This window comes from Aulostomus chinensis, chromosome 18 (assembly GCF_037954235.1).
Source record: "Aulostomus chinensis isolate RoL2024-O1b breed Wild chromosome 18, RoL_Achi_v1.0, whole genome shotgun sequence".
Taxonomy (NCBI): domain Eukaryota; kingdom Metazoa; phylum Chordata; class Actinopteri; order Syngnathiformes; family Aulostomidae; genus Aulostomus; species Aulostomus chinensis.
Window position 1 is genome coordinate 9187988 of NC_141337.1, and position 24867 is coordinate 9212854.

Genomic DNA, 24867 nt, shown 5'->3' on the forward strand with positions numbered 1-24867 from the left:
AAACATCATTTGAAGCCAGTTATGGTTCAATGTTCCATGTCTCAAACATTTTTCCCTGCATTCCATCTCAGTATGACAACTCTAATGCTGTTAAATCAATAGCGCCATGGCCGTTTGAATGTCCTCATGCATGAATTCACAGTGTCACGTATTTACTTCTATGATTCTCCGCAGAATTCTACCATTAAAAACAAAACAAAATAATGAAATTAGCCATTTCAAATGTGTTTCTCCAGACACCAGAATAAGTCATTTATTTAGCGTTCTGCTGCAGGTGTGGATACAATTTAATGGTAAATGAGGAGAAATAAACCATAGTATGTTTATTTAACTCTTGCAGCCCAAAGAAGTTTTCAGAATTCAATCCTAAGAAAGAAATGGGGAACTTTCGTGACACCATAATGAATTCCAAAAACAAAAAGTCTGTCCAGAAAAGGTGTTGTACTGCAGGCCCACCGGTGGCTGAAGCTTGCAGTTCACCTCAGTGTGCCTCACTGTCCACAAGAGGTCAGACATTAACAGCAGAAGTCATAAATAGGCTACTGTCTGCACAATAAAGCCTGGAGCCGGAGGCCAGACTGAGCTTTCGTCTCTTTTATGTGGCTCACTAATATACAGTACTGTAGTGTGAGGTGGGCACAGGAACGGTACCAGGACGTTTTCACTCACTTTGATCATTTAAATCCACTTTACAAATTCATTTTCCTCCTAATGGTTTTTTCATCACATCAGAGCCAAAAGATTACTTTTCTTGAATTAAAGGCGTGCGCCCCGGGCCTGGCCCTCTACACTGGGAAGCGTTCGTCACGCCTTCTCTGCTAAAGAAGGCATCACTCCATCCCGTGCTTCGGATACAAGAGCTTTGGCCCGCAGAAGCCGCAAATGTCTTTGCTCAACTCAACAGTTAACGCACAACTATGGGAGCCGGAGTGAAATTGGAAGCTTGGGCTTTGTTCTGATGGAGGAAGAATAACTTTAACGTAGCTCGCGTTTCTTTGATGTGTTGACTTGTCGAACATCCCGGGAATCATTGAGCGTCAAAGGGAAGCGCACCAGCGTGGCAACTCTTCCAGCAGGGATGGCCACAGCGAGGCTCGACTACGTTGCTCCGTGGTGGACATACTGGCTGCACAATTTCCCTCACTTCAATTTCTATTTCCAATCTGTCGACAGCACCTTTAGACCGGAGGAGGAGAGCTACCAGCAGGTTGGTGACTGAAGTAGATTCGTGCGTAAAAATCGCACACAGCGTGTCCCCAGAATAATAATAATAATAATAAAATGTTGTGCTGGCCGCTGAGGGTTTTTACAGCAAAATAAACTTGATTTAAGTAATAAAAACACGATTATGGAAGGTTGTTGATGTGGAAGTTGGGTGATAAAAGCTTGTTTTTCTTCTGATACTTCATGAGGGTTCAGACAACTTTTGAAGTATTGGCAGCAGTGAAAGCTGTTGGGTTATTTTGGAATTTGTCACATGATGCGCGACAGAAATGTCGACACCGGGTCCTTTATCATGACCCAGAAAATAATTACCCTTCTAAAGAATATGATTTAATAACATTTATGGGTATGTTTATGGCCTTCGTTTATATCCCCATTACTGCAGTCTTACTTTTTAGATTTACAAAATAAACTGTTTATTACAATTTCTCATGATTTTAAATGAGATGTACGAGTACGAACATGTCACTACTCATGACATCCATATTAGACATTAATATCAATCGGATGAATGTCTCACGTGTATGAATTTTGTTCAAGGGAGCACAGGTGCACGTGTTTACCCACCAACAATAAGTAACTCAACATTCAGGAAAAAACGGCTAAGAAAGCTATTGTGTATTTGCTGTAATTAGCAAATTTGCTTTTTTAAAGTGGAACAACACAGCTGAAAGCAACAGACTCACTTTTTGAGGCAGGTGAGATGATATTCAAGTGCATTTTATATGTTGCAAGTCAAGATGGGTACAATATCGATACTCCAATATATTAATATACTTCCTCTTGTGGTATTTTATCATGTATCCACTGGCACCAAATACTGATGTATGTATTTATTGCCATTTGACTTCATTTTTGTTTACATTAACCCTTTAAGCAAGGTGTAATTACTGCATCATCGTTGTAGAGATTCAGGAAGGTGAATGCTTTATATTAATAGAACATGATTATGATATTATTGCTGATCGATCGTGGAGTCAAAGTGCTCTTGGGTGGAGGATCGTGTCTGGGAGGCATCAGTGTAGCTCACTGAACTCCTGCAAGTGTTGCTCTGAATGCTGCTACTATGCACTGGCTCACATGACGACACATGACCTGTATTAACAACCATGTCTATGAAATATTCTGGTTGGTAAACAAATTACTCTTGTACTGTGTACATGTCTGTATGCATGTCACATTACACGCTACTGTGAGACTGACAAAAAAATAGTTTGTTTGGGTTTTGAGGGGGGCCATTTTCATCCTTTACTGCAAGTTGCTCTTAAATGTGAGAGCTTACATTTCCCCACACACAACTGAGAATGAAGTGGATATGAATGATCAACTTCTGCATTGTTCTCGTTTAACTGCATTTTTTAAAGAAATTAAACCAGATTAGTTTCAATGTTAAAAGTACAGTATATCTTCATCTTCAGCTCTTAACATTGGCATGCCTGTGGGCAGCAGGACCAGAATCATGATTAATACAATACCCTCTATGGTGAAAAAAATAAACCTATTTCTGAAGTTTCCATTTACTCATAATCAGTTTTATTACATTTGCATCATGGACTTCTTGTTTATCAGCCTTATTCTGGTTGCTAAGTTTTGTCAACAAGAAGCAGATTTTCTTTTAAACAAAATGAAAAAATGTCACATAAGAAATTCTGTCACTGCGATTAAGACAATAGTTGAGCGCACGTTTTGTTTGATGAGGCAAACTGCATACGGATATCCTACATGCGGTATTTTCAAAATAAAACAACTGTTCCATCTGTGTTTAGTAGGGTCGTTGGTGTTAGTGTGTGCCACTTTTACAGAAATCCTCCCCATCCTGACCATGTGTCCTCTGCTGTACCACTCTTATCACAGGGTCCATCGTTGTCATTGTCACATCCCGGCAGTGTCACACTGATTCAGCTGAGCATCCCTCAGTGAGGAGTGAGGCGTGTCATGTTGGCATGATAAAGCCTTTTTTTTTGTACTTTTAAAGCTTGAAAAACATAATGTTCTTAAGTTGACGTGCTGTCACGTTGTCTTTTGAGAGAAGTGGAAAGTGCAGAGCAGCTGGAGACATATTTCCCGGGGCTTGCTGTTTACAGTTTAATTTAATTAGACAGACTTCCATAATTAGGCCTGCACCAGGCAAGCATCCTTTCGGGAAGTGAAATGACTTCCCAGCTATGAGTGAAAGATACATGTACTGTAGTTTGTGTGTATTTTTGTCTCTTTCTACTTTCCCAACATTCATCCTTTACCTTGTTACAGTATTGCCTTCAGTGCAATGGATCTACCTTGATGCCTTATTAATAAACAATTCAGTCTATTTGACTTTAAATACACCACCATAAATCCTGACTGGTGAGCCGTCTGATCTTTCATTCAAATGATCATCTAACCAACCGACCTGGTTTGTGTCAGCATGTGTGCACATCCTTGAAAATGGGACTTGGCAAGCACGCCACTCTGCAACATTTGAAACAGAGTTTGAACTAGAAGGCGCTCAGAGACTACATTCCTCTGCCAAGGTGAACTTTTGGCCCCTTCCAGTTTCATGCTTGAGCCCTAAAGCTGCAAGCAGCTCTGATAGAGCCCTCACACCTGTGTGCATGCTGGCCTATGTGGCTGTTAGATTTAGTGAGAGGGAGGTAAAAACGGAGAATATTTGGATTTTGCATGAAGGAGCAGACCAATGTGTGCAAATATCACTTCCTATATCTACTAGATAGCGCTAGAGAACACAAACTACATTTTATGTTGATGTAAATCAAGTGAGGTTTGTGACACGAGGCTCGGGGGTAGTTGGACTGAGTTCAGTTCAGCTTGTAGATTTCTTCAGGTTGCTTAGAAAACTTCTGATGCCGTTGAGTCCGGTTACAACAGGTTGAGCAAAATCTCAAAATTGGGTGCCTCGCCTCCGCAACACCGTCCCAGCAGCCCATCACCTTTTTCTCAATGTGTTTCTGTCTGAGTTGAAGATAGATCTGGTCGACACCCAAGGAGAAATGAGTAAAAAAAAAAAAAAAAAAAAGACGAGCATGGCATTTTGGAATACTCCACCCTAAAATGTAATGGTTTCTTACCGCACCCCTTCATCACGTTTAGTGAGAACCAGCTTTATAGTTTTTATACAAAATCCTGTTGACAAACACCAGAAAAACACGACCTGCTTGACGAAGGTATCATTACAAGACTGAAAGAAGAGGCATGCAAATAAATCACTCGCTCGGAATGTTTTTACCCTCAGAAACAAATATTTTAACTTAACAAAGGAGAGCTCCACTCGTGTGGGCTACAAATATGATGTTGCACATGACGTGCTCCAGGCTTTTATTAACATTTAAGTATCATGATTCGCTCAAAAGCTACATTTCACGTGTCTGGTCAGCGGATGTGCATTCAGGCCAACTTTCATGTCTCTACAGTGTCTTCGCCAAGACACAGCTGATAGGCATGTCAGCTAAATACCACATGTGACTAATTCACGTATCCCTGAATCTGTGACTTTGCAGGAGAAAAAAAGAAGAAGCACCAACTGCTTTGCTGATACTGTGTTTGCTGACCATAATTGTGTGTGTATGTGTGTGTGTGTGTGTGTGTGTGTGTGTGTGTGTGTGTGTGTGTGTGTGTGTGTGTGTGTGTTTCGTAGTCCTTCCTCACCTGCAGTGATCACACGGGAGAAAGAGCAGTAATTTAATCTCACATTTGACAGAGTTGCTTTGTGCTTTGGCACGTGGCACAGCAGCGGTAACTTCATTAATCATTTAAATCTCCTGACAAGCTAATATGATTGGTCAGAACCCAGGGGTAATTAATGTACTGTGTTCTGTTTTCTCGATTACAGTTTTATACGGTGAAATCCATTGTAATTAAATGGCCCTGTTGTAGAGTTTTACACTTTTTTTTTTTTTTTTTTAGAATTCCATACGTTTGAGATATACAGTGCTGTTTGTCTTCTTGTTAGCATAAAGCGTATAGTAAAATCAACAATTAACAACATTTGATTTTATAGTGCATTTCCATCACATGATTCTGTTTTAAGGAGCTAAAATCCCCAAACATTGCTGTTCCCCTGGAGTTTCCACCATTTCATAGTTACAGTTCTGTTTTTTGGGTTGTTGTTTTTTTTTTTTTCAAACAGAAACATTACACTCATGCATAATTTGCAGAAGTAGAATTACTGTGATGATTACTCAACTCATTAAATCACAAGTGAAGTATGTCGGGTGAACAATAGGGGTTCCCCGGTTTGGATGTTGTGGTTTAATTGCTAATATTAGCAGAGGTCTTAAATGTTCCTTTTCTCTACGGCAGTGTTCTTTTTTTTCTCTCCATCCCTCAGGCTTTAAATATTTTGTACACTCAGGCATCACAAGATCACGTCACATGATGCTCCCCTCCCACTGCAGCCTGGGATCATTTCTGTTTTCCTGCGTAGCTCTGTAGGTTCCACACTCGACACAAAGATCAAGCTACTCTGAATGTTCTTTGCCCTCAAAACACCAACTTGTGTGTCTCTATCAGAAGCAGTGCTAATCACAGTCAGTGAACCTTTGACCTCATAATCGCTTTCTCTTGTTTGATACTGGCGAGATGTTTTCACTCACACCTACCTGGCAGCTTACAGCCACGCAAACACGTTTTTCAATATGAAATCGTTCACTGTAATTGATGTCATTTTTCTCTTTCCCGTCTTCTTTTTCTCATCAGTCTCTGATATTTCTAGCATGTGCCGGAGCTGTGGGTCTGGGTCTGAGCCTGCTGGTTCTGTCAGTCTACCTGATCTGCATGTGTTGCTGCCGCAGGGACACGGATGAAGAAACTAAAAGGCCCAATAACTGCTGTGTAACCTGGACCGCTGTCATCACAGGTCTCATCATATGGTGAGTGTTTTTTTGTCCTAGAGATATTTCTGATTTATTGAAGTAGAGTTGTAATCTGTCCATCAAATAAATGGCATCCGAAAAAAGAAAAAAAATCAATCATGCTGTTTCAGCACTTTATAATCAAACACTCCTCTATTTTGGCTCAGTTTTGTTTTTTGGATCAATTTCTTTCTTCATTGGTTGGCTTTTCCCCCTGTTTGATTCACCTCAATTGTGCAAATTACGCATAACGCTCATCGTAGTTGTTGCTCCACCCCCTCTGGAGCTTCATCAGTGGGACACAGTGGGAGGAGTACCAGAGTAGCAGCAGTTAGCTTAGAAATGTGGGAACCAAATAGGTTCAAAATGAGGTGCAGTAAGGGCCCCAGCTGTGCTTGCCCATATTTTCTGGGTTTTATGTGTGGCCCAAATGAGTTATATGAAGGCCCCATATGGCATGAATGTGGGCTATGTGGGCATGGGTCAGAGCAGGGAACACTATGTGGCCCCTACATCACCAATTTGGGCCCCACCCAAATTTCAGTTATTTAGAGGCTCATGCTTTACCTCATTTTTAACCCCTGTGGGCCCAACGTTCTATGGTCCAAGCAGACATGACAAGTTTTGTCTGTACAAAACCAAGCTAGAGGTGATACAGGCCAAGCCAGTGTTGGAACACAACACCATTGACTGCTGCACCTCCTGGGTGCTCGGTCTACGTAGATCTTCCTTGGGCCACTCCAATAAATCCCAAATATCGCTTTCACTCACAGATCCACATGAAGTGTTTCACACACATCATTTGGGGAGTTCTTCTTCTCGATAAATCTACTCTTCTACTTTGGGGAGACATTCAGGAGGAGGTTTCTTCCTCAAAGCGCTAGAACGTCAAAAGAAATTACACTCAAAAGCAAATTCTTATGAGTCAAATGACTTGGCTCCATCTGCTGTTTATTTCATAGAGTGTTTTAGCATATGTCAGGAAGCATGCCAACATGCAGTTCTACTACCTGCTCCTAACCAAGGTAGAACTCTTTCTAGAGAATACAAATGAGATTAGTGGAACTATTTCTGACAGGACATGTCACCAACTGAGCCAAGATGGGCTGAAGGATAGCTGATCAGACTGCTATATCACTCAGAGGAATGTTTATCTGACTTTACCTGCCAAAAACTTTCAGCGCTGATTGCTCCCTGTCAAAGTCTACTTAAAATGCTCATCATGCTGCAGCGTTGCATTGACATTTTAATGGTATACTTCTGTGATTTGTTCCCTCGCTAGCAGTTTGAGATGACTTAATTGCTCATAAATCTGCACTAAAACCACACATTGTAGGAGAGCTTTTGGCGTTATTGCGGGCTGTTTTCTGTGAGGTGCTTAGGATATATAGCGAGCATTAATGTGCAAAAGGGTTTGGCTTGTGGTTTGATACATTTTTGACAAAAATCATCTGTGCAGTAATAAAGGTCCATCCCGACCCCCCACCACACTGCCCCCCAAAGCCTCATTTCTGGATTGAATTTATGCTTCAACTTTGACATTCAAGTGTTAGCTTTTAACGTCGTTAGCTCTCTGTGTCCACACCAAGCTTCTGTTAGAACACACAAGACCTGTTGTGATGCTACTGTAAGTGCCTGAGCATGACGTTGTTTAGCAAAGCATCTCTTCCCTGCTCTTATTTCACCCCTGAGGATATTCAAATATTTCACAAATAAACTACAAATCCAATAATCCAGTCTGTATATTAGGTTAGAGAGACAGTTTGCATTTCAGGTTTGGTTTTTTTTTTTTGCGGTTTGAGACCACAAATTATCCACTGTCTGTTCTTCTTCTTCTTAAAATTTGACTGGCCGATAAGAGAGATTTGTTATGTGAAGCCCATCCTGGTGACATTTCTATGCGAATGCTTTAATGCACCCATTGACCGGATATGTTATTGATGCATTTCTCCATTTCAGTGTAATGGAAAATGTGCTTGTAACATGTTCTTGATGTTTTGTTTTTTTTAATGGACCAGAACAAAGACACACTGTATAGAAACACAAAGAGATGAATATAAAACGAAACTCGTTCTTTAATTTAGCTAATAAACTGTATGTTCTCTGTCCTTTTTGGGGGGGGGGGGGAGGGGGTGTCATGTGATTTTTTTTTATGAGATAATATGCGTAGAGTTTTAATTAAATTTAAGAAAGATCCGATTGTTAATCATGATCATACCACTGAAATTTCCCAGCTCGTAATTTGTTTGATATTCAAGATGAAATCCGTTCACAGTTGTGCTGGAAAAAAATGAAGTTAAAGAAGAAATCATTTGAGAGTCACTGCTCCTCATCAAATGATCATATTTCTGACCCCGGGAGAATGAATGTAGTCAGACAAATACATAAAACAAATGTAGTTTTGAAAAGAGAATCCCTCCTCTGCCTCTCAGTTGGTGTAAAACACGACAGTTGATTATTGGAGCAACACACTAGTTTCCACGAGGCATTTACTTGCAAGTTAATTCGGCTTAGTTCAAAGGAATGCAGGATGAATTATCCCCTTATTATGATGTTCCATTTTTATTGAATCTGTAGGAGAGTTATGGTGCTGCTGAATTATGCTGCGTTGCACCGTGCCATCCATTCATTTTTGAGATACTGTGCTAACAAGCACCTCAGTGTGACATCATGTGTACGGTATTGTGTTTTTAATCAGAAAATGATATGCAGATGAATGTACAGGAGTCCAAAACTGAGAGTCAAAGGTGATGGAGCACAAATACGTAGATGAGCAGGAGTCAATGTGCAGACTTCCTCTTTCTCTCTCTGATCTATCTGATCTATTGATGAGAAATCAAACATTAATCGATTCCTGAGTCTTTTAATTGAATCATATTAACTGTTGAATGAAATTGCATGAGTTTTAGCCAGGTTTAAGTGCCTGATTAGCAAATGGAGTGTACATTTTATCACTTTTGGCAATTTGTTTTGCTCACATATTGACTTGAAGACTTGCGTCATGCAGTCCCGTCATCTCACTATCAATCCTTGGGGAGACATACAGCAGATGGTTCCTGGATGTCTTCGATAGAGGCAGCTTCCTGCTTGCATCCCCGGAGGCTAAACCGTCCCCGATGTCCCGTCTCGTTACTGTGGCATTACTGGCTCCCTATTGTAACCCATGTGTCACTGTAGGTTGGCTGTAAACGAGGAGATGATTGTCTTAGCCACAGCAGATCAAGTGGAACACAAACGGCTAGAAAGAGCATGAAACAAGAATGAATGGAGTCATTTTCATCAGACCACATCTTTACAGTTCAGGTTGTTAAAAATTTCCTTAATTGTGGGGTTTTTTTTTTTCTCCTCAGACTTCATTGTACAGGATATGCCCTGAGTGCCCCTAATCATAACCAGACGGAAATAGTTTACACACACACACACACACACACACACACACACACACACACACACACACACACACACACACACACGCACATACACACAGATACAGTGGTTTTCATTATGCTCATAAGGTTCCAGGGACAGGATGCGCCCACACACACACATACACACACAAACATACAGACAACCTTTTGCAAACTGACATTGACATATCACATGCACGCTGACAGGATGTATTCAACTCCAGTGCTCCATCCTCTTTGTACAGCATGATGATGGCGTTAACCACCACGCTTGCTGTTTGCGCAGGATTTCTGCTCAATAAAAATAAAAGAAAAAAGAGTTATTCTGCATGTATTAGAAACAACAAGCACACTCTCATCTCCCGCTGTCTCCGCTTTGACTGATGAGCTGTCACCCGCTGATGGAAACTGCCCCCCCCCCCCCCCAAAAAGAAAACTAACATAAGACCTTTGTGTGGAATGTCTACACTGCAATCAAGTGTAATGCTATCATTGCTCACATCAGTGGTGGCTGATATCGCTTGTTGAGTGTGATACACTGACGATCGGGGATAGGACACTAATCTTCACTATTACAGAAGCTTGTGCCTCGGGCTGCAGGGCAAAGAGTGTGTGTGTATGTGTGTGTGGGGGGGGGGCAAGGTGGGATCTTGGGCACTCTACTGGGATATATTCTTCGGTACAGAATTCTGATGTGGTTTTTGTCATGACTGGGTGAACAAATTCAAATTTATCTCCTAAAAATGTGGGTGTTGTATGTGCAGAAATACACAAAACAGATGGAGGAATATTGGATTGAGGGACGAGATCTCATAGGGACAAATATGACATTTCTAGAAATTATATTTTTCACACATATACTGTCGCTCAAGATAGCTCAAGCCCCTTATGGCAGCAGGGAGAATGAGAAGACGGACAGAAGCGTCACTGGGCGAAAGATGCAACATTTAAACAAGGATTTTGCCTTAATGAAAATATCTTGCAATGAAATTCTTGAGGTTAATTTAAGTTGCCTTTTTAACTGCAAAAAAGGAAGTCAGACGGGGCAACAGTCTGTCTGTGTCACCATGTGAACCCAACAGCATAAATCAGCTGCAGAAGGAGGCAGGGATTGAAGAAATTTATTTCCTCAGCAGGGTAACAAATCAGGCAAAGTTAAGTAAAAGTGATTAATTTAAGATAACGGGGGAAAAAAACCAACGAGAGGAAAAGACAAAGACAAAAGCGAACAACAGGAGTGAGTAAGACTAATGAGGCAGCTGGAAACAAGTTGACACATACGAGGCAGGCAAGAGGATGACTGGACAAAAGGGCAGATGTAGACTTATCTACAGACAAGAAACTGGTGATTTCACCCACACCCACAGACACACACACACACACACACACACACACATGGATAGATGACACGCACATCCGGAACAATAAAATTGCTCTTGAGTGCACACTGAAATAAACTAACGTCTAAAATCGATCAAATGTTGTAAAATTAAACAAAAAACAAAAACAAAGCTGAAGTTTCTTAAACCGAAAATCATTACAGTCCAGATGGAGGAGTAGCAGTCTGTGTGCCTGTCAGCAAGAATACACAAAAACGGTCAGGTTCCCAGTAATGTGGTTTCCAACTAATAGACAAAAACAGAATGCAGGAAATAAAGTAATGACTTAACTACAATGACGCATGTCTCCTCAGAAGCTTTATAAATTACCATCTCTTTGTCTGACTCATCCTCTAGTGATCTTTAACAGTCCATAATCAATCACTAAAACTAGAAAAGTCTCAGTTCCTCTGCCAATGAGGTGACGTGGATACAGAATAGGAACATCAACAACATCAAAATCTGTTCATACTGTAAACTTTCTTCCCAGCAACCAAAAATAGGTCCAGATCCAGGACATGATGTGTACTGTCTCTTTTTTTTGCCTGAGATATCAAACATTGTATTGAAAAAAGGAGGGTCAGGAATGGGGAAATCACCTCCTGAACTTAATTTCTTGTGCAGTATCATTCGACCACATTTCATCAAAATCGGCCTGGTTAGGGTTTTTTTTGGATACTCCGCTAACAAATAAATGCAGGTTGGGGATCACATGACCCCGTCGGCTGAGGCAATAACACCAGGAAAGCAGTCATGTTCCCATAGAGAGCAGAGCAACAGAACCAACAGACACAGGAAAAAGTGTGACATCTTTTGCAAAGGTGTAAAGAGGGAAATTAATATTTTTATTTGTTCGTCTACTTTTCACAGTTCCGCTGTAGGCGTGGGTTTCTACGGAAACAGTGAGACCAATGATGGCGTGTACCAGTTGACCTACTCGCTCTACAATGCCAATCACACACTGGGTGGCATCAGTAATCTGGTAAGAGGAGCATTGTAATCTTAGACTCTCATCACCACGAGAAACATTGTCCGCGGTCGTCAGTGGACCGGGCGGTAAACATGTCAGAGTTGAAATAAATGGGAACATTATTTTTGGTTTTATTGTCTCTAAGTCTTAAATGTAGTTTGTGTATTTTTTGTGTTTTTGCCAGCCGTGCTGACACAAAACGTGAGACACTGATTTACAGCTGGACTACCACAGCAGCATGTCACTGCAGGGGGTCTTTATCTGCTTTTGTGCCACTGCGAGGAAATCAAGGGGGACACATGGGATTTGTAAATAAGGGATTCTCTGTATGCACAATTCCTGACCTGCATTGAGGGAAGTTATTTGGGAGGCTTAGGGTTGGTGGGTGGGGGTAAGGGGCGGGGGGTGGGGATGCATGGGAAAGAGGAAGGAGAGCAGAGGAGTCAGAACAAGACCCTTCAAGAAGCAGCAATCACAATGAGGAAGAAGAGGATTAACTCCCATCTGCAGTGCATTAATGGATGTTAAGCCTCTTCTCTTTCTATTGCTCTCAGTCTTACAGTTTCTACTGTAAATGTATGTGTGTGTGTGTGTGTGTGTTTGTGTGTGTTTGTGTGTGTGTGTGTGTGTGCGCGTGCAATGACTGAGTGTTGTAGTATACACACAAACGTGCTACGCACATCCTAGTCCACTACAACTATAACCCCTGCCTCTATGAGGGGTGTAACACACATGGGAATTAACAGTCTTTCTGCTTGAATGGGTTTCAAATCTTGGCTTTTAATCAGGAAAAGACGATAGATGAAGAAACCATTACATCTGTTCAGAATTAGTGGAGTTGTACGTTCTCGTGTCTTTTGCTCATTCTAATATGCACATTATTTGCTGTTGTTTTCTCAAATGTTCAATGCTAAAAGAGCTGTGTTTCTTGAAAAAAATATATATTTATATGTTGTCTTTTTCCTGTATTTTGACAAGATTACAGATGAAATATGAAATAGTTATAAAAAATGCTTTATTGGTTTATAATTTCATCCCAAATTAGAAGACTTTCACAGTATTTCTGTCCTTTTCATGGTGTTAGTTGAATGAAACCCATCACTGAATTATCAAATGGTTTGTCAGATACTGAGGTGTCTAACAACGTGTTACATTGTGAGTTTGTTGCAATTATTGGAACATTTCTGCGCCCCCCAGCGAAAAATTCAGCTGATGAACAAAAATTCCAAGTGTTTTTAAAAAGACGTTGGTGTGCTAGGGGTTTGAGGATGTGAGAACAAAAATAATCCCAATGCTTCAAATTCACGACGTAACCTTCGTCACCTCGAACCTCGAGTTCATCACCTCTGACACATTCGTATCTTCTGAAAGTTTTGTTGCATTTTGTAAGTCGATCTCATGAGGTCTTTACGCCGCTTTCATTTAAAAAAAAAAAAAAAAAACCTCTTTAATGTGGTGTTGATTCCACTTTATGGTCATTTTGGAGGCTTTAATTCATTTAACCTTATTGATATGAATTTAGGTTGGCAAAACATTAGCGACACCTCTCAATATTATTCCACGAAAGCAAGTATTTCATGAGAGAAGAATTCTTCTTATTGTTTTCATTTATTTCGCTGTATCCGATAACCCGGTAAGAATTAGGCAGAACTGCATTTCTCTTGTGCTGAATTCAACTTTGATGATGTTGCATCTGTGCAGCTGCGCCTCTCTGTGATATCCTGGCATTGATTTAACCCGCTAGCATGATGACTGCATGAGAAGAACCCCAGGGGGGGGAGAGAGAGGGAGAGGGATACGCTTACTCCGTTGCCGTTCTCGTAGCTTCATGTAATGTACTCTACTTAGAGCCCTAATGAGCTTACTTGCTTTCCATCTCATAAAGTTAAAAGTACCTAAGTGTGTGTTTAGACCTAAGACAGTCATTTCTCCTCCTTTTTCATTTCATAGCCTCCTGTATGTGTTTAGTTTGTGTTAATTTGGTTCACCACTTCAACGTTTTTATTTTATTTCATCTTCATGCCTTAAAGACATAGTTGTATCACACGTCTCGTGTTATTTTACTGGCTGACTCCCATCTTCTCCCCGTAGCTCTTCTCATTATAAAATATGAACTCTTACACTCTCCTTGTGTGTCAAAAAGAGGGAATGATGATGAGAACTGTTCTCCCTTTGCTATCGAATGAAGGTATTGATTGTTCACAGGGATTCCTCATTTTCAGAAATCAAAGTTCCCTTAAATGCCTCTCCTCAGCCTTAACTAACCCGTGTATAGTTTTAATGTTAACGCAGTACATCTGAGCCATAAGAAATCAGTAAAGCCATCAAAACAAACACTTCAGTTGCACTCTGGAATTCTGCGTCACATCAGTCAGACTCATTTAACAGGCGCGTCCAAAGTGCAGGGGCCCTCCTTGTGACCTGCTTTCAGTAAAAAGGAGCTTTAATCAATTTTAAAGGAAGACGGGACAGTTCAGATTAGGGAAATGTGGATCACCCTGAGCAGCGAGCTGATGCATCCCATTTCTCACACTCAGGCACTTTAGCTTGCAGATAAGATTGGAGGAGCTGTGGTAAGAACTGTGAGAGATGATGAACATAGAGGTGGGGAGGAGTGAGAACAGTTTACTGGCAATCTCACACACACACACACACACACACACACACACACACACATTCACACACTCCCATCCCTGTGGGAGTGCTGGAGTGGAGGATGGCGCTTCTATCTTCGACTCATCTCTGCATGGATACTCTTTCTGGGTTCTCACTTACAGACCATCAGCAGCATAGATTCAGTAGAATTTAATCAAGTGTTTGAAAAGTTATAGAGTCAAGGAGACTGACATACAGTTATATATATTTTGTGGTGAGTTTTCACAGTGTGGGAATGAGCAGTCTTTCTCAGCACACTTAGGGGGGAGGTTGAAATGGAGAAAAAAGCGATAGATCACAAACGGCTATAGATAAGAAGATAGACAACAACATCTGTTCTGTATTAGTGGAGCCTCCCACTTATTGCAATGTTAAATATAAATGGACAGCATTTCACTCAGAGTGCTTTTCAACACATTTGCATGCAGGCAGGCACGCGCGTGCACGCATACACACACAGACACACACACACATTCATGTATTGTTGGCACAGATTGCTGTGCAAGCTGCCAACTTGCTAACAGATTCACACACTGATGGCAAAAGAACAATTAGGGGTTCAGTGTCTTGCTCAAGGACACTTTGACCTGGTCCATGGAGGATCAGACCAGGAGATGTTCAAGTACTCTTAAATGGAAGAGGTCCTTCTAAACTTACATTTATTTGACCCTCTTACACAAAAATTCCACACTATTGCTGTAAAAATTACCTTGGCATTAAGACAGTTTGCTTGTTTGCACAGGATCAAATGTGTGGATGTGTGTGTGTGTGTGTTTATATAGTTTCACGTACAGTAGATAAGATGTGCAGACTAAACAGCCTCATTGTTTTAAATGAGCTGTTCCATGATTGATCCGTTGATCGACACTGTTAAAGTCAAGAATAAAGTTGAAATATGGAAAGAAAAAGTTGAAATACTTCAGGCATTTCATCTTAAACTGCAGTTTTAACTTGAATCCCAAATATTTGACTTTCATTCCTTGCAAATTTATTTCAACTTCATTCTCAACTTTTCAAATGAATTCTTGCAAAATGAAACAAATTTTCCTCTTCTCTATATTTTCCCCCCTCGTGTCCTCAACGTACTGTGGTTGTCATTATCTCTGCTGCCAGCTCAAAGGTCCAACACTACCCCCCCATCTCTGTTTACTGTTGGCGATGGCGAGTCTGTGTAAAAAGGGGCTTTTAGAATATAAATATCTATTTATTCTGTGGTTTTTTTTTTCATATCAATATTACCACTGTATAAAAACCTTTTACAGACACTCCTTTTTTTTTCTTTTTTTTTTTTTTGCAATTGCGGCTTTTATGCGCAACTTCATTTTCATGGCATGGTTGCTTTTTGTTTACATTTATGTTGGATTTAATGCCACTTTTTGATACATCTATATACTGGGGTCAAGGGAATGTACTGAGCCCATGAAAAGCAGCTGTTGAGAGACTCTCCCCCGCCCTCATCATCGGGCTACAATGTACCTTTTTCTAGCTTCAGTGATGCTTTGAAAAAGGAGGCGATTATTGTTTTTGTTCAAACAGGAATGCAAAATGTATTTATTCTACTCCGTCGTGCCTCCTCCCACTCTGTTCTCACTATCAAAGACCCCTGTGATAACAGGTCTCCCCGGTATTGTTATCAGTATTCCACTCTAACATTGTTTATCTGAATACAACACATGGCTGCACAGAAAAGTTAATCTTTTTTCTCGAGGGACTGCTCCTTTTGCTTCTTTCACCTTTCTTTACATTTTCAATTTTCTTTTTTTTTTTGGAATATCTGTTTTATTCTGAATTTACTTATTTTCCCTTTCTTGCTGACCCTGTTTTCTGTCTCACTTCTCACTTTTTTTTGCCACCTACTCTTTTCTGATTTGTATTTTAATTTCTTTCTTCCATTATCTCGTCTGTACTTTTATTCTCTAGGTTGCGGCATCTTTGGGAAGTGTGGAAACTACACTCAAACAACACCTGGAGCGCCTGGATGAGATATTTGCTCCAAGACCCGACTATCTTCAAGCTCTGAACTTCTTTAGGCTGATGGTCGGCAACATCATGAAAGAGTTGACCGCTCTGCCGGACGTCAACAAAGCCAAAATCGACTTGGCGGCTATTGCTGACCAAACTGCCTATATTGAGTATTACAGGTACTCGTCACTTTTACGTGGTTTACGTGTTTGTTTGTTTTTCCTATGTGCACATGTTGTTGCTTAGATCAGGAACAGTAGTGACCGAGGCCAGACACAGAGCAGATGGCATTTTATTGATCTCCTCTTGGGGAAAAAACAGACCGGAAAAACAATTTCACCTGATTGCTGAATAAATGAACGCTGGAATTGAGCTTATTGCCTTGTGTGCCGTTTGAGCTCTAACACAGTGTTATGCATGGCAGAGTGGCTATTAGACCGTGAATGATCTCCTTACTTGCAGACCATTCCTCACATTGATTGCACTCCTTATTCTGATGTGGTTCTCTCTTCAACAGTTTCAAAAGAGGGCTCTGACAAAGTATCAAGAGGCCAGGGATGAAATTCAATAAACAGGGTAAAAAAAAAAAAAAAAAAAAAAAAAAAAATCAAATCCAATCAGCAGTAAAGTGGTCAAACCGAATAAAATATCCAGCAATAATTTGAGAAGGGAACAGTAATTTATGATGTGACTCCAAAGGCTTCTGGCTTGGAAGCGTGAGTTTTCTGCAGCTTGTTTTATTTTGTGCACATGCAGTTTAAATCTTGTTGTCGTAGAACCTGTTCATTACTGCACTGTATGGGTAATTTGGAAAGAGAGACTAAAAAAAGACAGATTTAGGGTTGATCTTGTGCAAAAAGGCTCATTTGGAGTATAAAGGGAGCAGGGCCTAGCTTGAAATATAAGCAGGTTGTTTAAGGATCTTGATACAATCCAAATAAATCCCTGTGTGTGTTTCTGATTTTGTGTGAGCAAAATCTAAGCTGCAGGTTTGCCTCAAGAGGGTGAAGTGAGTATCATGCATGTCAAGGGATTTCTTGCACCTTCTTCAATGGCGCAGAGGTCAAAACGTCTGGAATAAGAAACAGCAAGTGATGCCCTCGAGGTGATATGCATGAACAGGAGCGGGGACAGGAAACGCAAGTTTTAGACAGCAGACTGGACCACTGAGTGAACTCTGATGAGAACCTTGAGTTTTAGATGCTTGTGAAACTATTGAACCTCGTGGTCTCCATGATTTGGGCCAGTTTACCATTTGCTGTGTTCGTGTGTGAAAGCTGTGCATTTGTCTGATCGCTGTGCAAGTGTAGGGTCTTGTTCCGTTGTCTCTTGTGTTCCTGTCTCATCACAAAGGATCCCAATTCTTCTGAGATTTATTGTTCAAGTCACAAAAAGTAATGACAAAGGTTATTATTTGGTTACGTTTCACACGGAGTTCTTCGCTACTTTGAGTTCTGAATGTGCTGGATTTGTAGGGGTTAATGGGAATGGGATGTGTTTTATCATGTACAGCAGTTGGGTTTTGCCTGAACAAAGATAGCAAGACTTATTTCATCATACACTGGAGTTAAGATCTGATCTGGGTCCTTAAAAGACAAGATGAAAGGGGATCGGATCTTCTCTCTGCTGTAGGCATAATTAAAATCTTGAAATGAGCTGATTAAAACTTTAATTTGTTTGGGTTTTTTTTTTTCTTTTAAATAAATGTTTCCATGTACTCAATTTCAGATCTTGTATCTACTGTGATTCCTGCTACAAGCAGCCACTGTTATCAGCGGTAGCGTTCTGTAACTGACCTTTACAGAACATTAATTTGACGCATACGTACTCCCACATGGTTCCACTTAGGAGAGTTCTTCCTTTCCTGACACCAGATCTCCTTTTGGGCTACAGATAGAACTTTGTGTAACCTGACATCATTCTTCTGGGCATTGATCAGATTTCATACAACCTCTCTATGAACAGCATGTGGAGCTGGGCTCGATTGATGAATAGCAAATGTTACAGCCAACACAGTGTTATTTGATTCAATATGACGCTGTTCCAGTTTTATATTCTCCCTCTGTCTCTGGATTCATCTCTGCCCTGCTACAGCCAAAAATGTGTAACTCAAGAACCATTTCACACGTGAAACTTTACACGTATTCAATAAGTTCCGAGCTTGATCCAGGTTGTTTTTGCTCACTGTGTCCATGGCAGCCTTAATGTAATATCGATTCTTCTTCTTTTCTATTATTATTATCATGAACCTGTATTTAATCAGACAGATTCAGTATCTCTTTTAAAAGGAAGTCTTGGCCTTGACAGTAACATAAAAAGTTCCACATTAAAGTTCCACATAAAAGAACAAACTATAGATTTATTGCAGCGAGGTAAATTACATCATGTCTTAGGAGTAGCATTCAGTAACTGGACGTGCCTTCGGTCTTCAATAATCCTTATTTTGTAAGTTCCTATGCTTGTAAAATACCCTAGTTTAAATTGACGTGCAATTTGAAACATCTCAAAGTGTTTTCTTCATATTTTAGTCAATTCTTCAACAAGACAGGGTGTTTCATCTGCGAAATGTGAGATTTTACTACGACTTTTATCCTGTTGCCACTGCCACTAGCGCTTCATGCATTTCAAGAACTAATCTCAATCCACTTCTGTTGCAAACTTCCTGTAGCTGCCAAGTTAGATTAAAAATCTTTACATCACCTCACAATATTATTAATATATCATACCTTGTATACCTTGATTGCTTTACTTCATATTTTATTCACATTTTAGGACACTTCATTTCAGGAATGGATGATCTGAAATTTTCACTTCCTGTGGCAGTCATATTGGATTATTGATCTTTACTTTAATATCTCAAACATTCCTTTATTGATTTCTGCGTGCTAGCTTTGACATTTTTATTGTTGCACTTGTGAGTGAAGAGAAATGATTGAATAATGGTGCTGGGGTTGTTGCTGTACATTCTTCGGATACACCCCTGGCTCTTGTGGACAGCTGGCCTTATCCGAGTTTGTTCATGCAGATCGAGTACATGGAGGCGCTCAGTGTTTTTAATTCCATCCAGTCTGCAGTACATTGTCAGAATCTGTGAGGACACCTCCAGATGCCCTCACATAGCAGGAGCAGATCAGGTTTTGTAGTGTATGGATTTATTATAATACTGTAAATACGACACAAGAAGTCAGCAGTCGCTTCTCAATTTTGCCTGTTTGTCAGACAATCTGAGGATCAATATTTTTTGTCATTGCCTGAGATTTACAGTGCTACAGGGGCTTGTGAAGATAAGAATGAGTCATAAGCATTCCTTCCTGTTTGGTTTAGTTAGAGGACACATGTATTACTCTCTCTCTCTCTCTCTCTCTCTCTCTCTCACACACACACACACACACACACACACACATACACACGCTCGCACACACACAAATCCCAGCTTGAGTGTAGGCCATTCCAGTGAAGGACATTTTTAGAGCTTGAAAAATTAATGCCTATGGATTTGTGGTGTTGAATTATTAAACCCAAAAAGGCTGGAAATTACCTGAAACAGATGGGCTCTTACTGGGAGACAAGAATTCTGACATACAACGCTCACTGATCTCAACACTTTCAAACATGTGTTTAGCCAGCACTTCCTGGAGTTTGTACATGTGCATAAAATATGATGTCTGTAGAGTGGAAGTGAGTGATGTGATACCGTCGTTCTGATCTCTCTCATATTCCTTTCCCGTAGATGGCTGACCTATCTGCTCTTGCTGATTCTGGATCTGCTCATCTGTTTGGCCGTGTGTTTGGGAATGGCAAAACAGTCTCGATGGTTGCTTATCACGTACGTACCGCAAGTGTGTGCATGTGAAGGTGTTTTCTCCTTATCTTGTTTCTGATGATTCCATTTCTTACTCCATTTTTATTCTCAGCGTTTCCCTACATCTCCGACCGCAGGTAGACAGTCCGCCTCTCTGGCACCATGCAGTCGCTCCATTAAGAGAACCAAAGATAGCATCGCCTCATCAAATAACACTTACGTTACAACAGCCCTTATTTTCTTCCCTTGTATTCCATCCATATAAATACCAGGACAAACTCAGAATTACCCTCAACCTCACCGACTGATCAGTTTAAACCATTTAAATAAAAAAGAAACTGATTCCTTGAAAAAAATTAAGTTTCTGTAACAATTAAAGAAATAAGACAACGAAGAGGACCCACATCAGACTCTGTGAATTGCAGCTAGTATTTTAAACCAATGCGGATGTTTGACAAGCGAATACACAGTCCAGACTTCCCATCCCATTTGCCCAATTTAGTGCAGCCTACGTGTCAGTGTTAGCAGATGATGCTCGGCATCCTTCCTCACATCCCTCTCTGATGGGCCTCACTAATGCCTATTGATCGCCTGCACAGGATGAGCCTGCTCCCTTAACTAATTATTAAGCGCTCTCAGGCTACTTTATTGGTGCTCTCAAGAAGGTCTATGGAGTCAGTTGAGAACCGAAGCTCTTTCGGCCTTTATACATCCATCAGGGGGCAATTATTTCTCTTTTTCTTGTTTTACCTCGCTCTAACTCACAGAACTTCTTTAGCTTCCTCTAGTGGTAGCAGGGGAGACAGGTTGACCAACCAAAGCTTGTTGCTGTTTATTTTTCTTTTTTAACTGGCAGTAGACAATAAGTTCCACCGATAAAATTGTTGTTTCCAGAATTCAGCAGGGCACAAAGGCTAGAATGTCTCCAGAATTCAACGCTTGATCGCTATGCATTGCTTTTTTTTTTCTTGAGCAGGAAGTCACGAGGTTTTTGTGTGTCACTACAATAAATTTAATTTGGGATAAATGGTTTAAGGAGTACAATGAAAGAGCTGGGCCTCTGTCGTCAGTTGGAAACAGAACAATTCCCATGCAAAAGATGAAAATAAATCAAATTAACTGAAAATTGAAAAACAAAAACAAAAAAGACTGAATATCTTTTCCCTGTTGTGTCATTGCTTCGATTTGCTCAACATCTTTGTCTCATTTTCTGTTTTCCTGCAGGATTATGGCGTTTGTAGTGATTTCTCTGATCCTGAGCTGGGCCTCCCTGGGAGCTGGCACTGCCACCGCTGTGGTTAGAAAATGCACTTTTTCATCTTTATTTTCAGCTAAAATCATATTTTTTCTTCACTGATTGCCATGTGTGGGATATCTTTCCTAGTTACAATGTGTCTGGCTGTATAGTTTCCATGGTCAGTCATGTAGTAAAGCTGATTATAATTCTGCAGCCTTTTGGTTTAATCAACTGTTAGCCAGGCGGTAGTAAACAAAGCTTTCCAGCATTAATTACTAACCTTCCTTCCTTCCCTTGTATATGCTTGGCTATATTTCACTTTAAATCCTCCTCATTCCTGACAGATTGCCATCGATTCCTGACTGTACACCATGTGTTCAGCACTTTTAGGCTTAATGGAGCTGGTATTAGGGACACTGTCTGGGGTACAGTGGGGAGTAACCCCTTCCTTGCAGCATTGCCCCCCATGTCTCTTGTCCGCTATCTCCACGCCTCTGCCTCCTCGCATCTGGGGATTATCCCTCAGGATTTGACATCTGGATAGCTGTGAGGCAGCGGGAAAAGTGAATAAAGCAGTTGAGGGTGACAGATGATGTTAACCTGAAAGTAACAACAAGGTTAGGAAATGTAGACATCTGCTTTATGGTTTTTAAAAACAGATTACCTATATCTTGGACCTCGTCTGTGGTTTAGCTCAGCTCACAGTGTTACTAAAACATCTGATCTTCCCGGACATCTTATCCAGAAAAGTTGTGTCGAGCTTGACGCTACTACAGTATGCATCATCGTCTATGATTATCTTGTGGCTTGTCAAAGAGCTTTCATAACAGAATTCAAATGAAGGCCAGGATTCAAAACAAGTAAACTTGTTGTACCTCTTCTTCATCGCCCAAAACCACATGGTGTAGAAAAAAGAAGGAAAAAAAAACTCCACAGTGAATCTTGAAAGGAAGGTAGATGATGGTGGTGTCCTAGAAAATGCTCATAAATTTATACATATTTGATGAGACGCAGCATAAACAACATGTCCTTGCCAGTATAATGAGATACAGATGAAGGGTAACAACCAGTAACAGTTCTGACATTTTGCTGTACATTTCTTTTTTCACTGAAAATGAATGTCGTGTCGGTTTAGGGATATGTTGATAACCTAAAAGGAAGGTGAAAGAAATGTAAATCTTACAATAGATAGTGAATATGAAGGTTAAGAAGATGTAATATGTGTCTTGTGCTTGCAGTATCTGTCATGCGTTCTTTCCTTTCACACTGCAAAAGTCAATTGAGCCATGAAAAAGATCTCGTTTGACGGCTCTGACATTCAAAGGAGTGGACGGACTATATTAGGAATAAATAGCAGACGGCTTTGATGTTTGATTCTGCATCACGACAAATTTCGGAATCCTTTTGAACTTGATATATTTGATTGTTAGCCTGTTCTTTTCCTCAGATCCATGGGAGGAATAAAAAGCAATTCTTTTTGTTATTTTTATTGCCGTCTTTTAAAGTTCAGTGCAAGTGCAGACAGATTTTTTTCCCCACCTTGCCCTTTAATTGTTTATGCATGCGTATTTGCATCTCTCCGTGGATGAATTAAAGAGCATGAAAATATTTTGCAGATTTCACCCATGGTCAGTAAAGCACGACATGTTCTACACGGCCAATACATCCCGAAGTCTATTTCTACACAACAGATTTTTTTTTTCCTGCATGTATACTCGCTCATGAGCTAATGGGTGGTAAAAGTTTTGCAAAACTGAGCGATTGTTATGCATACTTGCAGAAATGACTGCGTGTTGTCCTTTTTCCCACAGGGTATCAGTGACTTCTGTGTGTCTCCAGACAAATTTATTGTTAACCAAACCAAAGATTTCCTGAGTGCAGGTAATTTATCTCTAGAAACAGGTGCATTGGACAGCTCACTATCATTGAATGTTAAAACACAGCTAATCTTCCTCCCTCTCTCCCTCTCTCTCTCTCCCTCCCTCCCTCCCTCTCTCTGTCTCTCTTCTTATTTATCTCCCCCAGATGTTGTGCACTATTATCTGTTCTGCAGTCCAAATCTACCCAACCCCTTCCAAGAGGTATTGACAAAATGTCCAGTCTCAGTTGTTTGCTTCCCCGTGTAACTGGTCAACGAGATTCAAACACTAGAAAAAATGGATTCATGTTATTAAATTATGCATCCTTGTAAAATGCCTCAGAAGCTAGATCATTATCAGGTCCTAATCTACCGTACTAATAATCCTCATCACGAATTTAATTACATAAAGTGATAAACTTGCGTCAAATAATACTGCTTTCTTATATCTACCTCTCCAAAAAGCCACATTTTCCTTCACATTAAATTTTTGTTTACATTATGTAGGTAGTGATTCATCTTCACATATATTTTTAAATATCCCCTTAAGACAGAATAGACACGTGTGTTGCATGAGGGTTTTTTTCAGGGGAAATTTTAATGCGACAGTGAAATTCTTAAAATGCAGTCAAATAAAGGGGTGCAGGGATTTCCATAAAACCTGGAAATGAATTAACATTGTTGAACATCTGGTTGTACGTCGTCACGCCTAAAAGAGAAGGATAAAGCTAGCTATGGCGACATTGAAGTGGGAGTGCAGTTTGCTAATAGCGTAGCATTAGCTTTCTTCTTAGAACGATTAAATTAAAGGTTAAAAAAAGGTATAAAATTCATGTCAATTTGAGGTGATTCTCTCCTGAAAAAACGTGTAAGTCTAACAGCTTTTGTTTGCCACAGAGCTTGTATCTTTATTGTTATTCTATATCTGTTAAGCTCAAACATTCAACTGTAGCCGCTAGAGGAAAATAAAACTTTCATTTGACTGGAAGGGGACTCTTTAAGACTGTCCGCATTGTTTTTGTTTGTCAATTTTAGAAAATATATTCTAAACAGTCAAACATAGGCAAATCATTCTAAGTAAAGGAGTAAAAGGTCTAAGCTTTTAGGTTTTATTTAACGTTTCTTTTTGCATCAGAGTCTGAAAACTGAATAAAAAGGGGTTGACAAGTCAAATGACATAGAGTCTATGTCACAGACGAGTTCAAAGGGGGGCGGCATGGTGGTGCAGTGGTCAGCACTGTCACCTCACAGCAAGAAGGTTCCAAGTTGGAGTCCTGACTCGGGCACGGGATCTTTCTTTGTGGAGTCTCCATGTTCTCCCTGTTCCTGTGTGGGTTCTCTCTGGTACTCCAGCTTCCTCCCACAGTCCAAAGACATCAAGAGGGGACTAGGCTGATTGATACTCTAAATTGACCGTAGGTGTGACTGTGAGTGTGAATGGTTGTCTGTCTGTATGTGTTGGTCCTGTGATGGACTGGTGACCCGTCCAGGGTGAACACTGCCTCTTGCTTGAAGGCTGCTGGGAT

The 24867-nt window shown here is 40.4% G+C and overlaps 1 protein-coding gene across 4 annotated transcripts in view; it reads left to right on the forward strand.

The window, feature by feature from the left end:
• The first annotated feature begins 645 nt into the window (after positions 1–645).
• ttyh2l (tweety homolog 2, like) overlaps positions 646–24867 on the forward strand; it is a 30542-nt gene continuing 6320 nt past the window's right edge. For 2 of the 4 annotated variants that reach the window (XM_086185677.1, XM_086185678.1), the window contains exons 1-8: positions 646–1207; positions 5917–6089; positions 11728–11839; positions 16403–16623; positions 20175–20270; positions 21471–21543; positions 23295–23364; positions 23509–23564. In XM_086185677.1, the coding sequence (XP_086041803.1) occupies positions 1079–1207; positions 5917–6089; positions 11728–11839; positions 16403–16623; positions 20175–20270; positions 21471–21543; positions 23295–23364; positions 23509–23564 (930 nt within the window). In that variant the 5' untranslated portion in view covers positions 646–1078. Of the gene's footprint in view, positions 1208–5602; positions 5649–5916; positions 6090–11727; positions 11840–16402; positions 16624–20174; positions 20271–21470; positions 21544–23294; positions 23365–23508; positions 23565–24867 lie in introns of those variants that run through there. The other 2 variants (XM_086185679.1, XM_086185680.1) reach the window with 2 other exon arrangements.